The sequence below is a fragment of the Lagopus muta genome, unplaced genomic scaffold (genome assembly GCF_023343835.1).
Source record: "Lagopus muta isolate bLagMut1 unplaced genomic scaffold, bLagMut1 primary scaffold_165, whole genome shotgun sequence".
Classification (NCBI taxonomy): domain Eukaryota; kingdom Metazoa; phylum Chordata; class Aves; order Galliformes; family Phasianidae; genus Lagopus; species Lagopus muta.
The window spans coordinates 36,711-49,515 of record NW_026040213.1 but is presented as its reverse complement, the minus strand read 5'-3'; the positions used below and the strand labels follow the sequence as shown (position 1 = coordinate 49,515).

Below are 12,805 nucleotides of genomic sequence, written 5' to 3'. Positions count from 1 at the left end.
AAGCAGGGGGACACAGCGACCCCCCCAAAAATGGGGGCAGCGGAGCCCACCAGCTTTTTGGAGAGGAGCAGCGCCGTGTTGTTGTCGCTCTGCAGGGCCCACGAGGTGAAACGCAGCACGTGCTCCTGGTGCCTCTGCAGCTTCGTCAGCGCCCAGTGCTGCCGCTCCAGCTTCTGCTGCTGCCCTTCAGTCACCTTCTGCAGGGGGGACAGAAATGGAACCAATGTCACCAATGTCACCGTGTCACCATGTCACCATGTCACCAATGTCACCAATGTCACCAATGTCACCAATGTCACCAATGTCACCATGTCACCATGTCACCAATGTCACCAATGTCACCAATGGCACCATGTCACCATGTCACCAATGTCACCGTGTCCCCAATGTCACCAATGTCCCCATGTCACCATGTCACCATGTCACCAATGTCACCATGTCACCAATGTCACCATGTCACCATGTCACCAATGTCCACCATGTCACCAATGGCCCAATGTCACCATGTCACCATGTCACCAATGTCACCATGTCACCATGTCACCATGTCACCAATGTCACCAATGTCACCATGTCACCATGTCACCATGTCACCAATGGCACCAATGTCACCATGTCACCATGTCACCCTGTCCCCCAATGTCCACCGTTGTCCCCAATGTCACCGTGTCCCCAATGTCACCGTGTCCCCAATGTCACCGTGTCACCGTGTCACCAATGTCACCGTGTCACCAATGTCACCGTGTCCACCGTGTCACCAATGTCACCGTGTCACCAATGTCACCGTATCACCAATGTCACCATGTCACCAATGTCACCATGTCACCGTGTCACCATGTCACCGTGTCACCAATGTCACCGTGTCACCAATGTCACCGTGTCACCAATGTCACCAATGTCACCGTGTCACCAATGTCACCGTGTCACCATGTCACCAATGTCACCATGTCACCATGTCACCATGTCACCATGTCACCAATGTCCCCATGTCCCCAATGTCCCCATGTCCCCAATGTCCCCATGTCCCCAATGTCCCCAATGTCCCCATGTCCCCAATGTCCCCATATCACTGTCAACGCTATTCCAGACGCCTCTCCAAGCTCTGGCCCTGCAGCTTTCAGTTTCCTTTTCCACCTGCCCTCAACCTCTGTCTGTTCCCGGCTGCCCAGGGCAATGAGATGAGAGGAAAAGCCTGCAGTTGACGAACTGGAAGGACGGGATTTGGGGCAGGGAAGGAGGGGAGAGGAGGGGGGGAGGAGGGGAGGAGGAGGGGACCAAGGAAGGGTTAGGGGGGAGGGGGGATGGGGGCAGGGGGGAGTGGAGGGTTTGGGACAGGGGGGGTTCGGGGGCATGGAAGGATGGGTTGGGGCAGGGGACTTTGGGGGGCAGGGGGGCTTTGGGGGGCAGGGAAGGATGGGTTTGGGGGTGGGGGGTTTGGTTGCAAGGAAGGATGGGGAGGGGGGCAGAGGGTTGGGGGGACAGGGAAGAATGGGTTGGGGGCAGGGTTTGGGGAAGGAATTTGGGGCAGGGGGGTTTGGGGGCAGGGAAGGATGGGGCAGGGTTTGGGGCAGGGGGCTTTGGGGCAGGGAGTTTGGTTGCAAGGGGTTGGGGGCAGTGTTTGGGGTGGGAGTTTGGGGCAGGGATGTTTGGGGGCAGGGGGCTTTTGGGGGGCAGGGAAGGATGGGGTGGGGGGGGCAGGGGAGTTTGGGGGGGGCAGGGGGCCTTGGGGGGGACAGGAAAGGATGGGTTTGGGGTGGGGGGTTTGGTTGCAGGGAAGGATGGGTTTGGGGGCAAGGAAGGATGGGGTTGGGGGTAGGGGGCTTGGGGCAGGGAAGGATGGGGGGTTTGGGGGCAGGGGGCCTTGGGGGGGGGGCAGGGAAGGATGGGTTGGGGGCAGGGTTTGGGATGGGGATTTGGGGCAGGGTTTGGGATGGGGATTTGGGGGCAGGGGGCTTTGGGGCAGGGAAGGATGGGTGTTTAGGGGCAGGGGGGTCTTGGGGGGGGCAGGGAGTGGGGTTGGGGTAGGGGGCTTGGGATAGGGTTTGGGGTGGGGGTTTGGGGCAGGGAAGGATGAGGATTTAGGGCAGGAGGCTTTGGGGCAGGGAAGGATGGGGTTGGGGGCAGGGTTTGGGGAAGGAATTTGGGGCAGGGGGCTTTGGGGGGCAGGGAAGGATGGGGCAGGGGGGCAGGGGGGCTTTGGGGCAGGGGAGTTTGGTTGCAAGGGTTGGGGGCAGGGTCTGGGGCAGGAATTTAGGGCAGGGGGGCTTTGGGGAGCAGGGAAGGATGGGTTGGGGACAGGGGTTTGGGGGTGGGGGGTTTGGGGCAGGGGGGGCAGGGAAGGATGGCTTTGGGGCAGGCTTTGGGGCTGGGCTTTGGGGCAGGGGGCTTTGGGGGCAGGGGGCTTTGGGGGCAGGCAAATCGTTCTTGGGAAAGGGGGGGGGGGGGGGCAGTCGAAGGGCCCCTTCCTACCCTATAAAACGAAAACCCACCGCCCAAAAAAGACACGAAACCAAAGCACCCCAAACAGCAGAGTTGAACGAGGCTCCTCAGCACCGCCTCCATCCCCCCCCTTCTGTTTAAAGCAGGCTTTTAAGGCAGGCTTTTAAGGCAGGCTTTTAAGGCAAGGTTTTTAAGGCAAGGTTTTTAAGGCAAGGTTTTTAAGGCAAGGTTTTTTAAGGCAAGGTTTTTAAGGCAAGGTTTTAAGGCAAGGTTTTAAGGCAAGGTTTTAAGGCAAGGTTTTAAGGCAAGGTTTTAAGGCAAGGTTTTAAGGCAAGGTTTTAAGGCAGGCTTTTAAGGCAAGGTTTTAAGGCAGCGTTTTAAGGCAGCGTTTTTAAGGCAGGTTTCCTCCTCCCCCCTCTTTCTATCGCTGCTTTTCAGCCTTTCCCTCCCTTGAAGCCCTGCTCACCTGGGCGTCGCTCAGCAGCACGCGGCCCCTCTTGTTCAGCTCCCTCATGATGGACAAGATGGCCGTTTTCACGTCCACCTGCACGCGTTTCTGCACGTCCGACACCTGGCGGATCCTGGGCAGGGGGAGGGAAGGGGGCGGCGGGGGCCCCATTTTGGGGGGGGGTCAATAATTCCAGCCCCTCGTAGCACCACAACCCCCCCCTGCTGCCCCATAAGCCCCCATAACGCCCCATAAGCCCCCATAATGCCTCATAATGCCCCGTAACACCCCATAATGCCCCACAAGCCACCATAATGCCCCATAATGCCCCATAACACCTCATAACCCCACCATAATGCCCCATAACCCACCATAATGCCCCACAATGCCCCATAACACCCCATAACCCACCATAATGCCCCATAATGCCCCATAACCCACCACAATGCCCCATAATGCCCCATAACACCCCATAATGCCCCGTAATGCCCCATAACCCACCATAATGCCCCATAATGCCCCATAACACCCCATAATGTCCCATAACACCCCATAATGCCCCCATAATGCCCCATAAGCCACCATAATGCCCCATAATGCCCCATAACACCCCATAATGCCCCACAAGCCACCATAATGCCCCATAACCCCTCATAACCCACCATAATGCCCCATAACCCCTCATAACCCACCACAATGCCCCATAATGCCCCATAAACCCCGCCCCCATAACCCACCATAATGCCCCATAACCCACCATAATGCCCCATAATGCCCCATAAACACCCCATAACCCCACCCCATAACCCCCCATTGCCCCCCAGTCTGCCCCATAACCCCCCCATAACCCCCACCCCATAACCCCCCAGTGCCCCCCCAGGCTGCCTCATTACCCCCCATTGCCCTCCCCCCCCCATAACCCTCCCAGGCCACCTCATAGCCCTCCGTTACCCCCAACCCCCCCAGGCCGCCCCCTTAGCCCCCCCAAGGCTGGCCCCATAGCCCTCCCTTGCCCCCCCCCATAACCCCGCCCCAGACTGTCCCCCCACCCCATAACCTCCCCAGGGCCACCCCATAACCTCCCCAGGCCGCCCCTTAGCCCCCCCCCAGGCCGCCCCCCCCATAACTCCCCCCCAGACTGTTCCCCACCCCCACAACCCCCCCAGTCTGCCCCATAGCCCCCCCATTACCCCCAACCCCCCCAGGCTGCCCCATAGCCCCCCCCCTCTTGCCCCCCCCCCATGACCCTCCCAGGCTGCCCCCCACTCCCCACCCGCATAACCCCCCCCATTGCCCCCCACACAGTCTGCCCCATAACCCCCCCCACTCCCCCACCCCATAACCCCCCCCATTGCCCCCCAACCCCCCCACCCCATAACCCCCAGGCTGCCCCATAACCCCCAGGCTGCCCCCACAAACCACCCACTGCCCCCCTCAGGCCGCCCCATAACCCCCCACAACCCTACCTCATAACCCCCCAGGCTGCCTCATTACCCTCCACTGCCCCCCCCCATAACCCCCTCAGAGGCCGCCCCCCCCACACCCCATTGCCCCCCAACCCCCCAGGCTGCCCCATAGGACCCCCAGTGCCCCCAACCCGCACCTCACCCCACACCCTCCCGCAGCCCCCATAACCCCAGGCTGCCTCATTGGCCCCCCCCATAACCACCCAATAGCCCCACAGGCTGCCCCATTGCCCCCCCCCCCCAGGCCACCCCATAAACCCCTCCATTGCCCCCAACCCCCAGCTGCCCCATAGTCCCCCACGGCCCCCCACCCCCCAGGCTGCCCCATAACCCCCTATTAACCCCCCAGCCCCCCATTACCCCCCCCCCCAAGGCTACCCCATAACCCCCCATTGCCCCACAAACCCTCAGCAGCCCCACACCTCCTCATCACCCCCACCCCCCCCCCACCCCCCTCCCATCGCCCCTCAGCAGCCCCCATAACCCCAAACCAACCCCATAAACCCCCCCCCCCCCAAGTTGTGGGGCACTTACAAGCTGCACACTTCCTTGGTGGAGTGCTGCAGGCTGGCGTGTTTGTCGCCCAGGCGTTTCAGCAGCGTGGCCAACATCTTGCGTTGGTTCTTCACTGCATCCTCCAGGAACTGATATCTGCAAGGGGGGGGAAAAAACAGGGGTCTGAATATTGGGGGGGGGAAACAGGGGGGGGGGGGGAACAGGGAGCTGAACATTGGGGGGGGAAAACAGGGAGCTGAATATGGGGGGGGGGGGAACAGGGAGCTGAATATGGGGGGGGGGGGGGAAACAGGGAGCTGAATATTGGGGGGGGAAACAGGGAGCTGAATATTGGGGGGGGAAACAGGGAGCTGAACATTGGGGGGGGGGGGAAACAGGGAGCTGAACATTGGGGGGGGAAACAGGGAGCTGAATATTGGGGGGGGGGGGAAACAGGGAGCTGAATATTGGGGGGGGGAAACGGAGCTGAATATTGGGGGGGGGAAACAGGGAGCTGAATATTGGGGGGGGGAAACGGAGCTGAACATTGGGGGGGGGAAACAGGGAGCTGAATATTGGGGGGGGGGAAACAGGGAGCTGAATATTGGGGGGGGGGAACAGGGAGCTGAACATTGGGGGGGGGGGAGGAACAGGGAGCTGGAATATTGGGGGGGGGAAACAGGGAGCTGAATATTGGGGGGGGGGGAAAACAGGGAGCTGAATATTGGGGGGGGGAACAGGGAGCTGAATATTGGGGGGGGAAACAGGGAGCTGAATATTGGGGGGGGGAACAGGGAGCTGAATATTGGGGGGGGAAAACAGGGAGCTGAATATTGGGGGGGGGGGAAACAGGGGAGCTGAAATATTGGGGGGGGGAACAGGGAGCTGAATATTGGGGGGGGGAAAACAGGGAGCTGAACATTGGGGGGGGAAACAGGGAGCTGAATATTGGGGGGGGAACAGGGAGCTGAATATTGGGGGGGGAACAGGGAGCTGAAATATTGGGGGGGGCGGAAACAGGGAGCTGAAATATTGGGGGGGGGAACAGGGAGCTGAACATTGGGGGGGGAAACAGGGAGCTGAATATTGGGGGGGGGGAAACAGGGAGCTGAATATTGGGGGGGGAAACAGGGAGCTGAATATTGGGGGGGGGGGGAAACAGGGAGCTGAATATTGGGGGGGAAAACAGGGAGCTGAACATTGGGGGGGGGGAAACAGGGAGCTGAATATTGGGGGGGGGGCTCAAAATGGCCCCATGTGGGTGCTGCAAACTCAGGGGCTGCCAGCAGAGCAGCCAAACCACACAGTAATTAGCTATCTTCGTTAATTAGGCCATTAAGACGCATCAGGAAAAGGCTTAGAAAGGAAGCCGCCCTGGTTGGATGGCTCAGTTAACTCAATTAGCAACTTGCCTTAATGACATTAAGGCCCAAGCATCCGGAATGCTTCTCATGTAACTAACGATACTTGCTGCTAATGAACCCAGTCTTAATTACTAAGAAAGTCATCAGCGTGGTTTTTTAATCACCTGATTGCTCCAGGCTTAACCTGCATTTCAAACCCCCCCCAAATCCCAGCTGAACGCCCCCCAAAACGACTCAAGCCATTGCAAACCACCCGCAGCTCATTAATTATCCAAGCCTGGTTAATTAGAGCTCAGAGGAAAGCTGCTGGCTGATGAGCTACCGGGCAATTAATGAGATGTGCGGCTGCAAGCTGCGCTAATTGGGGGGCAATTAATGACCGGGGGGAATGAGAAAAAGGCTGGGAAAGGAGAGCAGGCCGCAGCGCTGCTCTGTCCTTTCAGGTTTCCCCCGCTGCCCATTCAAATGCTAATGAAGCAATTAACGCCACTCACTGATGATCTTTGTGCGCGTTGAGCTGGCAGTCGCGACAGGTCAGGGTGTCGCACGTGTCGCAGAAGATGACGAGCGGCTCCTGTTTGTGCACCGAGCAATGGATGCTGGCGTCCGCCTCCTTGGGGCCGCTGCTGGCTGTGGGGCGACGGCATCAAAAACCGATCTGTGCCCGCTTTCATGACCCCCAGAATGGGGATAAAAGGACAAAGGGACAAAGGACGGACGGACAGAAGGGACAGGGGACGGACCTGCGGCCTTCACCGTGTGATCCTTGGTGTATTTGACCCTCTGGTGAGCCTCCACGCAGGTGTCGCACAGCGGCTCGCAGCATTCCACGCAGAAGCTGGTGGCCGCAGCGTTGTCCTCGCAGCTGGTGCAGCACTGCATGGGTGAGAGCCGTGAGCTCCGAGGAGCGTTAATTAATTAACGCCCTAATTAAAAGGCAGCGCTTACCTGAGTGGAGGAAGGGTTGGCGCCGGCCGTCTTGGCTCCTTTGTCTTTGAGGGAAGTAATTCTCCACCACGTCCTGCAGCTGGCACTGGTGCTTGCAGATGGGGCAGTCGACCACTGCAGGGAGGAAAGCGGCGCAGCTCGTTAATTAATTAATTAGCCCCTCATTACAGCTCCTCCCCCCCCCAAAAATAAGGTAAATGCCGCCGCTGGATCATTAGCAAAAGCATCCAGCGCAGCCTTTGTGCTCCCAAATCGGAGCCCTGGGGCTGTGCATGAGAACAGAGCCTCGGGGTGGGGATTGGGAGCCCTGCTCAGCACACAACGACCCCCAGCCCCCTCCTCATCACCCAACCACCCCCCCAGCCCCCTCCTCATCATTCAACCACCCCTCACCTCCCCCCTCCAGCACCCAAACGATCCCCCAACCCCCCTCCTCCCATCACCCAACCACCCACCAGCCCCCCTCCTCATCACCCAACTACCCCTCCCCCCAGCACAAAACGACCCCCAGGCCCCTTCCTCATCAACCAACGACCCCCCCAGGCCCTCCCCCCATCACCCAACCACCCTCAGCTCCCCTCCAGGGCACCCAACCACCCCCAGCCCCCCTCCCCCCATCACCCAACCACCCCCAGCTCCCCCTTCATGGCACCCAACCACCCCCCTTGCCCCCTCCCCGAGCCCCCTTCTCATCACCCAACAACCCCCCAGCCCCCCCCTCTACCAGCACCCAACCACCCCTCAGCTCCCCTCCACAGCACCCAATGACACCCCAGCCCCCTCCTCATTATTCAACCACCCCTCACCTCCCCTTCATGACACCCAACCACCCCCCAGCCCCCTCCTCATCACCCAACGACCCCCCCCAGGCCCTCCCCCCATCACCCAACCACCCTCAGCTCATCCCCCTGGCACCCAACCACCCCCCCCAGCCCCCCAGTGACCCCCTCCTCATCACCCAACCACCCCCCCAGCCCCCTCCTCATCACCCAACAACCCTCAGCTCCCCTTCATGGCACCCAACCACCCCCCCAGCCCCCTCCTCATCACCCAACCACCCCTCCCCCCAGCACCCAACCACCTCCACAGCCTCTTAATGACACCCTCCCCCCATCACCCAACCAGCCCTCAGCTCCCCTCCACGGCACCCAATGACCCCCCCAGCCCCCTCCCCATCATTCAATCACCCCTCACCTCCCCCCCTCCCCAGCACCCAACCACCTCCACAGCCTCTTAATGACCCCCTCCCCCATCACCCAACGACCCCCCAGCTCCCCTCCATGGCACCCAACCACCCCCCCAGCCCCTCCCCCCATCACCCAACCACCCCTCAGCTCCCCTCCACGGCACCCAATGACCCCCCAGCCCCCCTCCTCATCATTCAACCACCCCTCACCTCCCCCCCTCCCCGGCACCCACCCACCCCCCAGCCCTTCCCTCATCACCCACCCACCCCCCAGCTCCCTTCCAGGGCACCCAACCACCCCTCAGCCCCCCAGTGACCCCCTCCCCCCCCGTCACCCAACCACCCCTCAGCTCCCCTTCATGGCACCCAACAACCCCCCAGCCCCCTCCTCATCACTCAACCACCCTCAGCTTCTCTCCCTAGCACCCAACCACCCCCAATCCCTCCCCCTCATCACCCAACCACCCTCAGCTCCCCTTCATGGCACCCAATGACCCCCCCAGCCCCCTCCTCATCACCCAACCACCCCCAGTCCTTCCCCAATCACCCACCCACCCCCCCAGCTCCCTTCCAGGGCACCCAACCACCCCCCAGCCCCCTCCTCATCACCCAACGACCCCTCCCCCCAGCACCCAACCACCCCCAGCCTCCCTCTATCATCACCCAACCACCCTCAGCTCATCCCCCTGGCACCCAACCACCCCCCCAGTGACCCCCTGCCCCATCACCCAACCACCCCTCACCTCCCCTTCAAGGCACCCAACGATCCCCCAACCCCCCTTCCCCCATCACCCAACCACCCCCCCAGCTCCCCTCCAGGGCACCCAACCACCCCTCAGGCCCCCCAGTGACCCCCTGCCCCATCACCCAACCACCCTCAGCTCCCCTTCATGGCACCCAATGACCCCCCAACCCCCCTTCCCCCATCACCCAACCACCCCCCCCCAGCCCCCCAATGACCCTCTCCCCCATCACCCAACCACCCCTCAGCCCCCCTCCACGACACCCAATGACCCCCCAGCCCCCTCCTCATCATTCAACCACCCCTCACCTCCCACCCTCCCCGGCACCCAACCACCTCCCCAGCCCCCCAATGACCCCCTGCCCCATCACCCAACCACACCTCAGCTCCCCTCCCCATCACCCATCCACCCCCCAGCCCCCCAATGACCCCCTCCCCATCACCCAACCACCCTCAGCCCCCTCCCCATCACCCAACCACCCCCCAGCTCCCCTCCATGGCACCCAACCACCCCTCAGCCCCCCTCTAGCATCACCCAACCACCCCCCCCCCAGCCCCCCAATGACCCCCTCCCCATCACCCAACCACCCACCAGCCACCCCTCCCCAGCACCCTACCACCCTCAGCCCCCTCCCCATCACCCATCCACCCCCCAGCCCCCCCCTCCTCCATGACACCGCCCCACCTTCTCCTCCCCACACTCCTCCTCCATCTCCCCCCCTCACCAGTAAAGAAACCCCTCCCCCAAATCCCTGATCCTTTTGCACGGGGCTCCATAGCACCCAGCGCTCCTGCACAGCCCCCACCTCTCCCTTTCTCTTGGCCCTGCACCGCCTCATGTCTCCCTCCACGATCCTCCCATAGCACTGTATGGCCCCTATTCCCCTCCCCCCCTCCAAATCCTACGCTCCCCTCCACGACTCCCAGCTCCACCCTCAGGGGCCTCCACTCCCCTCTTCCATCCTTAAACCCCCCTTAAAACCCTCCATCCCACATCAGGATCCCCCACTCCCTCCATTTCCCCCTCAACCCCACCAACCCCTTCCTTCTCTACCCCCCCCCCCCCCAAATCCATTCACCCCTTCACTCTCCTCCACATCCCCCCAAGCCCCTGCATCTCCCCCTGCCCCCCTCCACGACCCCCCAGCCCCCCCCACAACACCCCAAAAGCCCCCTGCTCCCCTACAAGGGCCTGCATTTCCCACCCCCGTAACACTGCACGACCCCCAGCTCCCCTCCACTCCTCCCACCAACCCCCACATCATCCAGCCCCCATCACCCCACATCCCCCCCATAGCACCACACGTCCTCCCTACGCTCCCCTTAAAACCCTCCATCCCACATCAGGATGCCCCACTCCCCTCCATTTCCCCCTCAACCCCACCAACCCCTTCCTTCTCTACCCCCCCCGCCCCCAACTCCATTCACCCCTTCACTCTCCTCCACATCCCCCAGAGTCCCTGCATCTCCCCCTGCCCCCCTCCACGACCCCCCAGCCCCCCCCACAACACCCCAAAAGCCCCCTGCTCCCCTACAAGGGCCTGCATTTCCCACCCCCGTAACACTGCACGACCCCCAGCCCCCTCCCACCCCCCCCATCATAGACCCCCCCCGGTACCCCTGATACAAGCCATTCCGATGCTGTTAAGCTGACACGCAGCCCTACAGCTGGAGACAACCACCGAACCACAGAGCAAACAAAGGCAGGCCTCCTCTCCTCACAGCCCTCCAGTCTCCCTCAGGCTCAGCCCATCCCCCCAGGCCTCACCTTGCCCTCCAGGCCCCGAATCCGTCGCAGGCCCCGGGCCCGTCCTCAGGCACTGCCGACACACCGAATGCAAGCAAGGTAATAATCGCGGTTCCCTTTCAGCTTGAAGAAGTTTCCGGCAGCTTCCGCAACGTTCTAAAAGATCGACGAGATCCGGGCGCTTCTCGGCCGGGCCCGCAGCTTCTGCAGCCTCTTCTACCGGAGCCGACATGGCGGCCGCTGCTCCCCCTCAGCCCCTCACCAGGAGGACCCAGGAGCGCGCGCGGCCTGAGGAGCCGCCAGCAGCCAATCAGCGCCCTCGAAAGGCTGAGAGGGTGGGGTGAAGGGGGGGATTGACAGCGCAGGGAAGCAATGAGAGGCGGAATAGCGTGACCCCTTTAAGAGGACTGGCCAATCGGCTCGCGGGATGGGTGGAGCTACGCGATTGAGCCAATTGAAAGACTTGCAGGGGGAAGATTGACAGGGCGTGAGTCCAATCCTTTTTCTCCATGCTCTCCGCCCCTCGGCCTAATGAAGGCCTGGAAACCGAGAAGGCGGGCAGGAATGCTGCAGACCAATCAGAAATCGAACTGCCTCAGAGAAGGCTTGGGCCTGAAGATAGACGTGGAGTTTTCACCAATCACCATCCACTCTCCACGGAAAGGCGGGAATAGATGCTCTGATTGACAGTTTCCCGAGCCAATCAGCTTTGCGAGTACCTCAGCCTCCTCTCAGCGCTCCGGAGTCACTCCGGTTCGATAGTGGGGAGGTGAGGGGGAGGGTGTGAGGAGGGGGGGGAGGGCGGCTATGGGGTCGATCTGCTGGGTGGGGGAAGGCTGGGATGGGGGCAGGGCTTCGGTGGTGGGCTGGGGTTGGGGCCTGTGTGTGGGGCTGGGGCCTGTGTGTGAGGTTAAGGCCTAAGTTTGGGGCTGGGGCCTAGGTGTGGGGTTAAGGCCTAGGTGTGGGGCCTGAGTAGGGGGCTGGGGCCTAAATGTGGGGCTGGGGCCTGTGTGGGTTTGAGGCCTAAGTGTGGGGCTGGGGTCTGTGTGGGGTTGAGGCCTAAGTGTGGGGCTGGGGCCTGTGTGGGGTTGAGGCCTGAGTGTGGGGCTGAGGCCTGTGTGGGGTTAAGGCCTGAGTGTGGGGCTGAGGCCTGTGTGGGGTTAAGGCCTGAGTGTGGGGCTGAGGCCTGTGTGGGGTTAAGGCCTAAGTGGGGGGTTAGGGCCTGAGTGGGGGGCTGGGGCCTGTGTGGGGTTAAGGCATAAGTGGGGGGCCTAACTGTGGGGTTAAGGCCTGAGTGTGGGGCTGGGACCTGTGTGGGGTTGAGGCCCAAGTGGGGGGGCTGAGGCCTGAGTGTGGGGTTAAGGCCTGAGTGTGGGGTTGGGGCCTGAGTGTGGGGCTGGGGGGCTGGGGCCTGTGTGGGGTTAAGGCATAAGTGCAGGGCCTGAGTGTGGGGCTGGGGCCTAAGTGTGGGGTTAAGGCTTGAGTGTGGGGCTGTGGCCTGTGTGGGGTTGAGGCCTAAGTGTGGGGCTGGGGGTCTGTGTGGGGCTGGGGCCTGTGGGGGGGTAAGGCCTGAGTGGGGGGCTGGGGCCTGTGTGGGGTTAAGGCCTGTGTGGGGTTAAGGCCTGTGTGGGGTTAAGGCCTGAGTGTGGGGCTGGGGCCTGTGGGGGTTTAAGGCCTGAGTGGGGAGTTAGGGCCTGAGTGGGGGGCTGGGGCCTGTGTGGAGTTGAGGCCTGAGTGTGGGGCTGAGGCCTGTGTCGGGTTAGGGCCTGAGTGTGGGGTTGGGGTCTGTGTGGGGTTAAGGCCTAGGTGTGGGGCCTGTGTGGGGCTGGGACCTGTATGGGGTTGAGGCCCAAGTGGGGGGGCTGGGGGCCTGAGTGTGGGGTTGGGGCCTGAGGCCTGTGTGGGGTTAAGGCCTGAGTGTGGGGTTGGGGCCTGAATGTGGGGCTGGGGGGCTGGGGCCTGTGTGGGGT

General features: G+C 62.1%; 1 protein-coding gene across 1 annotated transcript; it reads right to left on the bottom strand.

Moving 5' to 3' along the window:
- Positions 1-5: 5 nt before the first annotated feature.
- On the bottom strand, positions 6-11,551 carry LOC125687708 (transcription intermediary factor 1-beta-like; the record flags this gene model as incomplete). Its single annotated transcript, XM_048932951.1, is given in 8 exon segments — positions 6-197; positions 2,906-3,020; positions 4,888-5,004; positions 6,707-6,842; positions 6,956-7,088; positions 7,161-7,211; positions 7,213-7,274; positions 10,857-11,551. Coding segments are annotated over 8 exon segments (1,017 nt in total), but the record flags the coding sequence as incomplete, so codon positions are not given.
- Positions 11,552-12,805: the final 1,254 nt, after the last annotated feature.